Here is a 14,781-nt window from a genome sequence, read left to right on the forward strand (position 1 = left end):
TGCATTTGCTCATAAACCACCTTAACATTGTAAAATCTAGGTCATACCCATGTCATTATAAAAATTACATACCAAAATCAATACACATACACATTTGTGCACAAAACAACCTAATTTGAGTATAACAGGCTTTTTTCCTGGGATTAATGAGGCCAGCAATCAAACAGCTTCCAAACTACAAACCCTTTCCTTAACAGAAAGAAAAGAAGGCCAAAAAGAGAGAGAGCTCAATATTTGGTAATAATTAAGCACAACACTATTTATTAATTTTTATTTATTACATATTTTTTTTTTTAGAGACGAGTCATTTTTGATAGAAAGCACAAGTAACTGAATGTGCATCCCTGAGCACACAACCAATTGAAACCTCAAGTATCTCAGATGTCAGCCAAGAACAGCAAACTGAGTCTATGATTTGCACGTACTCACCAAAAATGGATAAAAGAACAGTGGAAAAATGTTCCTTTGCCTGACGAGCCTCGATTTCACCAGCAAAACATACTGCTTAATGGCATCACCTCTTATTACTGAAGCTAAGAGCCTACTCACACTATGCTATCCAAACCATGCCCAGGCCCGTTTCCCGGATCGTTTGAGAAGTGTGAGTGCTCTGAATCGGTTCACTTGGCCAGCCCTGGCCCGGTTGGAAGAGGTGGGCCTGAGCGCGGTTCACTTGGGCTTTGGCGTGGTATGCTTGTGTGTACAGTAAGTGCAAAACACGCCAAAGCCCGAAACTGAAAGCGAGATGTGACTTTAAGGGACTGTTTCATATGGATTTAATAATCAGTCTTACTGTTTAATGAAAGCAAACTGTCGCAGATTATTAAAGACGCAAACCCCTCACTGCATGACAGCTGCGCCTTCAGCAAACCTCCTAATTCTTGCAGCACGAGTACTCTATGGCTGTTTATGAGCGTCAAAAGTGACTGATCTGTTCAGCGAAATATTTGACTGCATGTTACTGCTTATCAAACAACTTAAACGATATTACTAAAGCAATCTCCACTGTGCTGAGCGAGATCGCTTTCTGAACAGCGCAGCATCGATGACGTAATCGTACCCAGGCCCTGAATATAATGTGAGTGCTGGCCGTCGGGGGAGATGGGAGGTAGGACAAGCGTGCTTTAGCCCAGTTCAAGGCAACTGTACATAGTGTGAGTACGACCTAAATGTGGTCTAGTACTAAGGAATATGGACAAAATTGTTCCAAAACTTCACCATACTTCTCTTTATACACTTCTAAGGATGTTTTCCTTCCTTGTGTGCCTACTCTTATGGTTCAATAAAGTCTTAAACCTCCTCCGGACACGGCTTCCTTGACTCTATTAGCATTTAGAGTGCTGAATTTCTCCAGCATGTCATAAAGCTTTTAAGACAGGTGAGAAGTGTGTGGCAACGGGACGCAGAGTGAGTGCAATCGCCCAGAGTTCAGCGATTCCTGGGAATCCTCCAGAGAGAAGGCCGACCAGGAGCGTTCAATTAAAGAGCCTGCTATTGCTGCAGCACTGAGGGCAGAGTGAGCTAAACTACACATGGGAAATAGACTGAGAGTTGAGAAGAATATGTTGATATGAAGGCTCATTTATGTCTCTCAAGAGAATCGGAGAAGAGACAGAGAGAAAGTGGAGTAAAAGAAGTGCTGATAGGGGTCTGAAAGACTCATGCCGGGAGTTAAAATAAAAAAGAGGGATAAATTAGAGATGTTTTGACATGCAGGGAGAACTCCACACAGAAATGCCAACTGGTCCAGCTGGGACTCGAACCAGCGACCTTCTTGCTGTGAGGCGACAGTGCTAACCACTGAGCCACCGTGTCGCCCCCTGTGGCATTTTAGATACTATAATTGGAATTGGAACAAGAAAAAAATAACTTAAACCTAAATTAAGTGCTTCCTTTTTCGTAATTTAAAACATCGTAATTTGAACTGGACCTTAAATATCCCTGAGACTTCTAATGCATGTCATGCATTTCACTATAAATATCCTCAAATTTACAGGACAGAGTTTAAAGTTAGCTTCTCAATTCTTTTACCAATTCAAGTATCAAATATGTAACGATGGTGGGATATTCTGGAAAATTTCCAAATGCAATTGCAAATTGGATTTTCAATACATGGACGCATGAATTGTTACATAATGTAAATGCAATTGCAAATGCCACATTACCGTATACATTTCCGTGAATGTGCGGTGACTGCCATATTTCAAATGAAAAAGTAAATTTTTAAATGCATTCACCGTGGCTGCGTCTGAAATTGCCTGCTACACAGTCGGTACTGTTTTTGAATTTAAATGTTTTTCGCTGCCATTTTAAAAGTAGGTATGAATTTGAGTGTCATGAATGGATGTACTACATCCACCATTTTGTCACCATCACATGACCTACCCGCAATAAGTTTTCGAAATTGCTCCACTTCGATTCATGAATTCTCCTGCGGTTCATCAAAAGATAGCATAACATCCATCCGATGTGCACTTTAGAATCTAACTGGAAGAAGTAGGTTATCCGGGTACTTCTCACCTACTGTTTTTCAAATTCTATAAATTCGGACATACTACTCAACTTGCATGGTCCCTACTGTTTTTAGGGTACTTTATAGTATGGAATTATGTGATTTCGGACGCAGAGCATGTCTCAACCCTAATCAAACACACCTGAACCAGCTAATCAAGTGTTTACTTAATATACTAGAAACTTCCTGGCAGGTGCGCTGAAGCAATTTGGAGCTAAACTCAGCAAGACACCGGACCTTCAGAACTGCGATTGGACTCCACTGTCTTAAGCAGCTATAACCCTGACATATTTACAGTAAACAGCAATATTAATAGCAATATTTGCTTGTTTTTGTGTCCTGGATGTAACCTGCCAAAATTCAAATGGAATTGCATTTGCATCCATATATGACTGTTTCAAGAAGATCACCTGTGAAATTTCTCTGATCTTCTCACTCAACAAAGTTAAATTTGACCTGATTGACTCTTGTGGATAAGGCATCTCTTTTACATCTCTAGATAGTGAGCAACCTGCATTTCTGCACTACCACTTTAGACAAGTAAAGATGCTGGATGCACTTTCACAGAAGTGTCACTTAGAAAAAAATAAATGATGATGAAAGAAAGATAAATGATGATGAAAGAAAGCCACTATTGTGGCTTTAATAGAGGAATCAACTGGTTTATAATGGCGAATGTCACCTTTTTAAAGAGGCGTCCTGAGTCTTCGCTGATCTGGGCGAAGCGTGGGATGATGTTGTTGAGGTAGAGATCACTGAGAGTGGCATGGTCTCGACTTTCTCTCTTCACCTGAGCCAAGAGAAGGTTCCAGCAGTTGACTGGAGACAAGATATTCTGCTCTTTTCTGCAGAGAACAGGAAAGAAAAAAAAAAAAAATTAGCATTCACTTTAAAATAAAAGACATAGAACATTGGATGAAACAAGTTATTATTATAACAATTTGCTTTTATATACATTATATTATGCAACAAACTGAAAACATGAAAACATTTTTAGTAAATTTCACAAATAATTATAAAAAATAGATAAAAATACACTGAATTAAATGTGAAATTTTGAAATAGAAGGGAAAAATCTTCCTGTAAAATACATTTATAATATAATCTGTTTTTGTCATACTTTTAAATAATCAAAGGGACAATCATCAAAGTGCAACATAAACCAACTAAATAAAGTAAACTAAAAATGTTTAATATAAAGCCGGCACAGCGTTTCTGTGTGGAGTTTGCATGTTTTCCCCGTGTTCGAGTGATTTCCTCAGGGTGCTCCGGTTTTTCCCACAGTCCAGAGACATGCGCTATAAGTGAATTGAATAAACTAAATTGGTCGTAGTGTATGTTTCCCAGAGCTGGGTTGTGGCTGGAATAGTATCTGCAGTGTAAAACATATGCTGGATAAGCTGGCAGTTCATTCCGCTGGGGTGACCCCTAATAAATAAAAGGACTAAAGTCCCTTGCAACAAGTTTCACAGCTCACTGTGTTGCAAAGTTCAAGCTTGGTGAATTCTGACCTGCGAAACCGCATCATGTGACTGCATGAGACCAATCAAAGATCAAAACATGACCTCCCTGGACAAAATTTTAAAATATGGACCAATCACGTGCTTTTTTTAAATGTCTAACCATTTAGTTTAATCCATACAGTAGAATTACGCATGTTCAAACTCTTGTGTGACCATGGTTTAAACTGAAGGAAAATTAATGGATTAATGAATGTTTAATATAAGAATTATTGCATTTATTGTATTTATTAAGTTTCATTCTTTACCCTTTTTTTGTCATGCATTAAACTTAATCTTTAGCAGACTTCCGTAAAAAAAAAATCACAGTATAGACAATGTTGTTTAATTTTATTTCACTAGCACAATCATTGCTAATTGATTATGAATATTTCTAACTTATCCTTAGCATCTATGTGCTACTCATATGCATACATTTTGCCTTAAGGACAAAATAAAGACTTTGCTTAGCATTAAATCTCACAATAAATACAACTCAAAACATAAGCATCATCATTTATATCAGTTCAAAACAACCTTGTAGAGGTTCTTGATGTGCACTTGATCTTAAAGGTTACTTTAACACATGTAGTCCCGCTGTGATTAAAAAGTGTATCCACATGTAAAGATCTGTCCTGATAAACCCAATGCCCTTTGTGTGAAGCCACTCCTGGACATACAAAGCGATGGACGTCACGTTAAAGAGGAATTTTGCTAAGCCCTGCGTTACTCCAGGCATATGCTGGAGGGATAGACCCAGCAGCCTGTGCATGCCAGAAGAGACAGCTGATGCTGAGCGTCCCGCAGAAGCCCGTGAGGTGGGGCCCGTTCCCTGCTGTCAAAATACCTCAGAGATGAACCTCACCAGAAAGGAGAATCAAAAAAGACGGCATCTACAGAGCTCACAGAAAAGCATCCGGCGGTCTGTTAATGTTTTACAGCCAGTGTGTTTATAGAGGAACAGCTAACGCATGACCTTGGTCCTGCTGTTAGCTTGAGTGCTGAGCATCTGTGAGAACTGATCTAACCTCCATTCATCACATCTAACCAAACAACTAGCAACTGTAGCCATCAGCGTTATGCAAATGTGTAGATATATGAGGTTTAACAACTTAACAAAGGTAAATGTGGAGAGTTAAAATCCATTTGCTCTCCCAGATAGCATATGAATGTGGGCCACTTAAGGCAGCTATGGGACACTGGTGGGCTTCCTTCGGCATAGACAAAACGAATGTGAGCCTGAAGTGGCCCACCTGTACAATGGCAAAAGCGGGCCAAAGATTCCAATTTATATACGGGCCATTTAAGGCAAAGATTGTGAGCCTAATGTGGCCCATGTGAAAAATTGTAAATTTGGCCCAAATGACAGAGGACAAATGTGGGCCACAGTTGGCAAAAATGTAGCATAGTCATTTAAGGGAAATCTGAGTCTAAACCCAAAGTGTATCACATGTGTAGGTGCAAACGTTCAGCAATATTCAGCACAGTAAGCTGGCTAATGCGGCTGTGAGCTTAAATTGGCTCAAAAAAAATATGGCAATTGTGGCCCAGTTTTTTTAAAACATATGTGGATCACTTTTGGCGAACATTCGGCACAGTAAACTCTGGCTAACGTGGCTGTTAGCCTAAGTGACCCAGAGTCGATATAGTAAATATGGCCCAGTTAACTTAAACATATGTTGACCACTTTTGGCAAATATTTTTCACAGTAAGCTCTGGCTAATGTGGCTGTGAGTCTATAGTGACCCAGATGAGATATGGCGAATATGGGTGAGCATCTCTGGCTAAAGATGGTGTGAGCTCAAAGCAGCGGAGGTATGATGTGGCAAGTACGATACTGTTTTCATAAAACATACTGTATGATAGGTCACTTTTGGTAAAGATGAAGTATAGTGATCATTGACATAACAGATACGGGTAGTTATATAGCTAATTTATGGCCCAGATCTGGCAAATAGAAGCCGACCACCCAAGAGCCATCATTCCATTCAGCAAGTGGATGTAAGTATTTGGTGTAGGCCAGATCTGGCAAGATTAAAAGCAAACTGTGGCCCAGAAAAGGGTCAGTTCTGGTTCATTTGGATGAATTTTAGCCGATATGTGGTATTGCTAAGGCTTGATTGTGGCCCAGATCTAGCATACAGGAACATACCGCCCAAGTGCCATCATTCCATGTGACCAGGATGTACTGTAAGTGTCTGGTATGGGCCGGAATTGAGCTGTATGAATTTTGCTAGCTGGGCTCTCATTTTGGAAACACTTTCGTTTACTAAAAAAATATAACAAATGACAGTAAATACACCCAGTCCTGCAAAAAATTTGAATAAATGATGTTTGTTTGAATTTTAAGCTAATTAAAGAATGATGAAAATATCATTTCAGAGTTTCTAACAAAAATCCTTGTGATGGAAGTTTTGCTTGAAGGTAAAAAAATCTTCCCGCACAGACTTCTATTGTTCTAATTGGTCATGTCAATTTACAGTGGCTTCTGTTTGAACAAAAACAGAAAAACAAAAACAGTGAACTACATTAAGTCACTTTTTAATGCGATCATTTTTGTTCGAAAATGTAATCCATACCTATTCCCTATCTCTAAACCTAACCACAACTGTAAATTATTTCTAAAATCTGAGGGGAATAATAGTTGGATAACAATCATGTAGAAGTGCATAAACCTAATCAAAAGCCTAAACTTAACATAAACGTAAACATTTTTCTTAATTCTGATTGGCTGATTGGAATGTTGATGCAGGATCAACATAGATGTTAATCAAGAAACATGTCCTACTTGGTGAAATCAGGTTGGCGTTTTCAGATATCCTTTATTCATTTGCCTTCGGTTTAGTCTCTATTTCAGAGGTCACCCTGGCTAAATGAACTGGGAACTATTCCAGCATACGTTTTATGGAGCGGATGCCCTTTCAGCCGTAACCCAGTACTGGGAAACTACAATACACACTCATTGACACAAACACTCATACGCTACAGCCAATTTAGTTTATTCAACTCACCTAAAGCTCATGCCATTGGACTGTAGGGGAAGCTGGAGAACCCAGAGAAACCTAGCGACTTGAACCAGCAACCTTCTTGCTGTGAGGCGACAGTGCTAACCAGTGCTAACCACTACCGACATTGTGCCACCCCATTTTACAAAAACTGGAGCTTTCTAGTAGTTCAGAAATCATGTTTTAACATTAAGTGTTGAAGAGTTCAATTAAGTAACTAAAAAGGTAAAGCTAAGATCAGACAGCACAAATTTGATGTACATTTAATTCTAAAGTCCAAAAACCAAATACATTTAAAGTGCATTTATTTCTTAAAAGATATTTCTAAAGAAAACATCCAAAATTAATGTATAAACAATCTGTATTTCCAAAAAAAAATTATTCTCTATTGTATATCTCAATGCTATCCGAACCCCTTTTAAAAAATTAAAAGTCAACCTCAAAAACATATTCTAGGCTAAAACCAATCACTGCTAATGTCCTGAATTAGTCTTGGTCTCTGTACTAAAGCTCACATGAAGTAAAGGGGGTGTATTAACACTTCTCTAACACAGTCCTCCATGTTGAAGAGTGTGTTGGACTAATCATATCACTCGACGGAGACTGTCTCTCAGTACAGGACATTCCCCCTGGCTTTGCCTGCCGACAAGACTTCAGACAGACACTCCTCCCTGCTAGTTCAAAGAGAGTGGAAATCAGCCAACATTCAGAACACAGCGGGGGGCTCTATGGAGGTACATCACAGCCTGTCCCCCTGCTCAACATCTGTCAACATTGTGGAATGGACTGGACATGTTTCACTTCATCTGTGCTTATGTAACTCCTCTGATGATAGGATTAGAATCAAATAAACCAAACTATTGTCATCAGCCAGTCAAAGGTATTTCTGTAGATCAAAAAGGCAAGCAACTGAGATTTACATAATTATATTTTAGAATTGTACCTTGGAAGGTTGCTTACTAATTAGAGAACGAATAGCAGAGCAGCTCATCTTAGAACATACTAACTTCAAACAACACTTTAACAATCACGATTCAACTGCCAATGTAACTAAACATTCCAAGCATGTTCAAAGCATTTAGGTGTGCACACCACACTCACCAATAACTTTCACTCTAGCAACTTTCCCATACACCCTTTTCCCCATCTAAACAACTGTGGTTAAGAAGTGTAGCAGAAATAATTGCATTTGGATGTTTGGAGGCTACGGCTGAGGTAAAGAGTGGAATTAGATCTTGATGTTACTCTGCCAACGATCCCACAGCATGTTGGTATATAGTAACACTTGGGGATCCAAGAGGAACAAAACTGGTTCGAGCATGTAGTGAAAAGCGAAGCAAAAAAATAAAGGTCTTGCACAACAAGGGTTTAAAGAAGGTGAGTTTCTAATGGTAAACCATAGGTATGTGAGCCAAAAATGGTGTGAACACATCTTGCAGTGCTACTGCAAAAACAAAAGAATACTCAACTAAATCACATCTTTAACATTTTGGAAATTCTAAAATAACTGTTGACCAAACCGAGACACTGACAGCCCTGAGAAACATCCTAAGATCTCCTGAACACACTAGTTTACTTTTTCATATGCAAAGAAGCAAAACACATGCTTAACCACATAAGACGGAGTCCTAGGAGAATCACAGTTCCTCTTGAGAAAAGAACAAAGGGATGTTGATGAGATTAGCATGGCCCCTTGGCTGACGGAAAGGGTTCCTAAATGGCCATTCAGACGAGGGAGCTCCGGGTCAATTCTGGAAGGCCATGAAAAAGCTGAGGTCACATGAGTGGAGGAATTGCCCAATTAACAGCAAGGTCATCACAGACAGAGCCAGTCTTTCAGAAAAAGAACGCTCTGCAAAGCCAAGAAGGGCTAATTCTTAGGTAGCATACAGTATATGACACTGCGGTATGTGAAGAATGATAAAAGATGATGAATATGAAGGAATTTGTGACATTTGGTGGAACTGAAATGACGGGAATTGACTGAGGATATAACTACACAATACAAATCAAATCTAGAACACAAGCATGGACCATGAGAAGATTTTTGAAGATCATAACTGAAAAAAAAACACATTGATGCATATATATAACTTTAACACATGCTCAAAACAATACACACACAGATGTTAGCAACATGCTAACATTACAGTACACTATAAACCATGAAGGATATCTGATTTATTCACCCAGCCTTATTTGGGAGGTACATAAGAAGGTGTTAAGGGAAATTCTCCACTTTGGTGAGAAGTATTTTACAAGGCCTTGGTTTCTGTCCAGACATGATTCTGGGAAGACATCAGTCAAGCTAGCAGAATGGAGAGGAAATGAAACTTGCCTTGCCTGCTTTCCTTTAGTGTCACACACTTATAAAGTAAAGGCAAACACACCAGACCAGACAGGCTCACTTCCTCTAGAGCTCCAGAAATGGCTCGAGGGGTATGGTGACACTTGAGAACTGGAAATATTACAACACTCGTATATGAAAGCATAATATGGGCAAAGTTCATTGGTCATTGCACTCACTCGGGTGTCCAACTGTGCTTTTGGTGGGCCACCTTACTGCTGAGTTTTGCTCCAAACCAAATTATAGTAGAACCATTATATTATGCATTATTTATGAGGAAATACATTTTCCAAAACCAGAGTGGACATTATCAAGTGCACTGTAAAGATCCATTTACATTAAATCCCCCCAAAATTATATTGTATACAGCAGGGGTGTCCATTACTGATCCAGAGGGGCCACAGGTCTGGAGAGTCTAGTTCCAACCATGTGCAGCACATACCAGGAAGTTTCTACCGAATTTGACTTAGGTGGTTTATGTGTGTTTAATTTTAAGCTGATTTCTGCAGGATAGTTGGCTTCCAGGAACAGGTTTGTTCACAACTGGTCAATTTTCAATAGCGTAAAGACGTATAAAGCATTATTGAAGTCCTACACATAGATATCACTTTTAAAAAAAGCAGTTGTTTGTTGGTTAGTGCAGAACATTCATGTGATCCTTTAAAAATGAGCAAAACTTGTGGGCAACCATATGTTGGAATTTTGGCAACAATTAAAAAATTAATTTGGCCAGGCAACAGTAATGTGACCTCAACTTAAGGGATGCAACAAAATGATTCTCACATCCTGAAGATGGCTTCAATAGTACATCTGGTGCACCTGTCACCAAGTTTGCACACTTTTTCATTGACTTAGGGTGCTTTCACACTAGCACTTTTGGTCCGTACCTGAGTTGGTTTGATGTCAGAGTTTGGTATGTTTAGCTAGTGTGAACGTGTCTTCTGAACTTGGGTGCGCACTCACGAACTGTACCCAAGTCTGTCTGAAAGAGATGGTCTGGGGTACGGTTCACGTGAACTCTGGTCCAGTTTGAGCTTGCCAAGCACAGTGATAAGGTCTGCTTGTCTCCTCCAAAAACAGATTCTGCAGACATTGTGTTATGTTCTGAACGTTTATTATATTTTTGCGCCAGGCGCGAGTCACATTCTGTATGTTACCAGATCCAAAAGATTTAGTAAAAACAGAATGACCATGCAGTGTGTACGTCTTTCTATTTTGGTGGTTCTGGTTTGCTTTTGGTTTTGGTACACACAGCATCAGCTCGTGACGCAAGTGCACCAGGGTTCAGAAGGAAAAAAGACAGTGTGAACACAAACCAACCAAGAAGGTGACAAGGGCGGACAATTGAACTTGGGTATGGTCCAGGAAATTGAAACAAGTGTGAAAGCACCCCTAATTTCAATAGTGGAATAAGGAATAGTGAATGAAGTGATGAAAACTTCCAGGGAGGTGTTTTGAATTAAAGGTTGAAGCTAGTTGGTACCGGCATCCTAATGGTTAACATTCCCAAAAGTGACCCAAAATCGATAATTCGAGAGTTCTCAAGGTTCCTTGCCAATCCTGTTTCTTTCTATCTGCTACCCATACTTTCTCTCTACATTCTCGTGGGTTTCCCTCAGGGTGCTCCGGTTTCCCCACAGTCCAAAGACATTCAGTATAGATGAACTGAATAAACTAAACAAGCTGTAGTGTATGTGTGAGCATGTGAGAGTGTTTGGGTGTTTCCTAGTACTGGGTTGCAGCTGGAAGGGTATCTGCTGTGTAAAACATATGCTGCGATAAGTTGGAGTTTCATTCCGATGTGGCGACCTCTGAGGAATAATGGGACTAACCGAAGGAAAATTAATATATATGTATACCATATATATACCATATATAAGGTTGGAGCTAAACCAAAGAAATGTCAACATCCAGGTGCATGACTGGTCACTGCCATAAGACACTGGAAAGGCACACAAGCACCAGTGGTTTTTGAGAAGTGAGCTAATACCATGACAAATTTGAAAAAGGATAAAGTGAAACCACTTGTCATCTCAACATTTTTAAGGGTAAGAGTTGAGAACTGAGTTGTAGTGAATCAGCAGAGCATGTGACACATCAGCGCTCCTCTATGGCACCACTGTGACCACCACCCTACTTATTTGTCATGAGTACAGACGTTGTGGTCAGTTTCAGTTGCTTCTTTGTATCAACTCAGACCATTTGTAGAAAATCAGGCATGCTAGAAATTAGGTCAGTACCATGGTGTGTTATCATTCCAGACCGCATGTTTTTTTAAACCATGCTGTCCTTTCATTGCAGAAAGACCCGTCATCAGGCCTCCTGCAGAACAAATGACGCACACTGTCATACCACACATAGAGGATTCTTTTGACCCTTGCTTGGTAGAATAAAAGGCACTGATCTGAACTCTGTCTTCAAGAAAATCAGCAGTGCATGAGGGGTCTCCAAACCATCCCTACAGATGCCCATCAGTTTGAAAGTTGGGGCCTCATTGACAACTAAATTCTTCTAGAGGCGCGGGACCGGAAAATACCTCACATTCCATCATGGCATCATCGCCCCAGATGTGGCCTTTGCCTGTTAAACATGCAGATGTTGGAGCTGGATTCCAGGGGCTCAGGGGACCCGTGGAGTACAGGGTATGGTATTGGGACAGAATGAGATGACGGGTGATTAGAAAATCAGCAGGGGGTCGCTGGTGTGAGGGCAGCCAGGGGTTACTGCAGACTTGGAGACATGAGGTGATATTTAGAGAATAGCATGGTGCAATGCAGGCCTAACTTAGGAGAAAAGTAATGCTACATTCAAATCAGGAGATGAAAATGAAAGAGAATGAGTAAACAGAGAGGAAATGCAGGCAAAAAAAATAATAATAATGGAGAATGCTAATAACAAAACTTAGCTAAAAATAAGAAAAACAAAGATGTACTGTAAGTGCTTTTAGTTTTATCATTGTCCAATCGTCCATGCATTTTTATCCAAATCATTGATTTTTTTTTTATATATAACTATACCAGTTCAAATAAAATTATAATTTGTATTAGCCATGAATGTCATTATTTCTAAATTTAGATTTAATCGACTTCCCACAAAATAATGCAAAAAAAAAATAATAATAATAATAATAATAATAACAACAATAATAATAATAATAATAATAATAATGACTTAAATAACTATTATTATATAACTATTTTATTTTTAATTATATATTTTTATAAATATATCAGATTATATATTTTTTGTCCGTGAATGAAGAATATGTTTTGATATATATCCAACCGTTTCGCTACAGCATGATGATAATTCGAAACAGATCCACGTGAAGGTCTGAACTGTGCTCTGGTAGGGCACATAGTTGTCACACAAAACAAGTGTGCTAACTATCGATTGTTCCGAGCTGTCAGAGAGCCATATGTTGACTTTCCCAGACTTAAAGCCTTCAGCATTTCTAGCGGTCATATTGAAAGCCAAGGAGTCAAGTTAAAATACAAAGAGCACCCCGATGTGAAAACACAGAAGGTAAAAAAAGGGAACAAAGTGAAGCACATAACAAGTTGGAAGATGAAAGAAAGAAAAGTTCAAGTACTGGATATTCCCGATGTCAAAACAGTGCCTGGGGCAAAACAGCCAAAAAAGAAAACCCGTCAAGGTAACCGCACTAGACCCTGGAAAACAACTGAAATCCTGTCCAACCTATTGACACAGCAAGCAATGTGTCACCATAACAATAAACCAATGTGAGTTACAAAAGAGCCTTGTTAAATGTTAGTATAAACAAAAGTTTTGCTAACTCAGTGATTGGAAAACCTGTCGATAGCCATGTTTCCATTCAATAATGCTAGTTAAATTGAACAAAAACTCGAATATTGCATAAAACATTTGTGAATAAAGCAATGTTTCCATCCAATGAATCAAAGAGAACCGAATAATCACTTACTGATATATTATTGCAGAAAATCCAAAGAAAAATGTTATTTGCTTTAGTAGAAAAAGCCACTGTGGACATTTATCTTATATAATATATTACTTTAGGGGGCGAGGCAGTGGCGCAGTAGGTAGTGCTGTCGCCTCACAGCAAAAAGGTCGCTGGGTCGCTGGTTCAAACCTCAGCCCAGTTGGCATTTCTGTGTGGAGTTTGCATGTTCTCCCTGCCTTCGCTTGGGTTTCCTCTGGGTGCTCCGGTTTCCCCCACAGTCCAAAGACATGCAGTACAGGTGAATTGGGTAGGCTAAATTGTCCGTACTGTATGAGTGTGTGTGTGGATGTTTCCCAGAGATGGGTTGCGGCTGGAAGGGCATCCGCTGCGTAAAAACTTGCTGGATAAGTTGGCGGTTCATTACGCAGTGGCGACCCCAGATTAATAAATGGACTAAGCCGACAAGAAAATGAATGAATATATTACTTTGGTCTCAGAAGAGAAATATGAAATGTAATAAACATAATAACTGGTTTTTGGAGGTATGAGACGTGAGGATGTTCAAGAATATTTTGATGACCGACAAATTGTCATTACTTTTTTGCATATACATATATTACAACACATATATTACATTTAAAAACATTCAGACCTCTTTGTCCATGCATATACCTGTAATTTTCTGCCATTTTTGTTATCATATGACCTGTTAAAATGTATTCTGTAAATGTGTTTGCATTGTAGTTTATTGGCATCTATTCTTATGTGATAAAACCTTACTTTTTAAAGTTTCTGAACACACTCAATTTTTCTTTAAGAATTTTTTTAGGCAAAAGTCCAAAATACAAATAAAAATCGGTTGATCAAAACATAGTTATTGTGGACAAAATATTTCAGAAACATACCGAAACAGCTTTTTTTTGTACATCCTACATTTTGGCTTTTTACTTGGAATTTTCATTTTGGTGCATCACTAGTTAGTGTCATAAATGTTCTCATCACATACTGCTTTAATTGATAAAACTACTACCGGTTTTGCAAAACTTGAGACTGTTGGTCTTTTAGGCTTTTGTTGTTCTTCAAGAATGAAGTAACCACTTCTTCAAAAGATCAAACTGAATTCAACAGTATCCAGGCATCTAACCACAGAGATCCGTTTAGACAGTATATAACACTGATTAATAGGCTCTTTTACAGCATATCCTGTCATAATGACTGCCGTGAGACTGCAGCATTCTCATAGCTCACTGGTGAGTATCGGAAAACCTGCATTCGTTTAATTCCTGGTCTTCAGCGTAATTGCCACTTGCTTTTCTATAGAGCAAAGCTTTAAAATGCTTGGTAAAACTATTCGAAGTGAAGCTAATTATAAAAATAATATTAAGATTTCACTTTGAGTTTTTTGTCCTTAAAGGGATAGTCCCACCAAAATTAAGAAAAAAAAAGCTGTTAATTTATTCGCCCTCTGATTATTCAAGACGTCTGCAACATTTTTT

The 14,781-nt window shown here is 38.9% G+C and overlaps 1 protein-coding gene across 6 annotated transcripts in view; it reads right to left on the reverse strand.

The window, feature by feature from the left end:
• The window catches only part of srgap2 (SLIT-ROBO Rho GTPase activating protein 2), a 181,332-nt gene that overhangs the window by 71,395 nt on the left and 95,156 nt on the right, over positions 1–14,781 (reverse strand). For all 6 annotated transcript variants that reach the window (XR_012386792.1, XM_073915896.1, XM_073915898.1 and 3 more), the window contains 1 exon segment: positions 3,195–3,357. Coding sequence is in view for 4 of the 6 variants with exons in the window: in XM_073915896.1 (XP_073771997.1) it covers positions 3,195–3,357 (163 nt within the window). In the remaining 2 variants the exon portion in view is untranslated.

The sequence above is a fragment of the Danio rerio genome, chromosome 11 (genome assembly GCF_049306965.1).
Source record: "Danio rerio strain Tuebingen ecotype United States chromosome 11, GRCz12tu, whole genome shotgun sequence".
In the NCBI taxonomy this organism is placed as follows: Eukaryota; Metazoa; Chordata; class Actinopteri; order Cypriniformes; family Danionidae; genus Danio; species Danio rerio.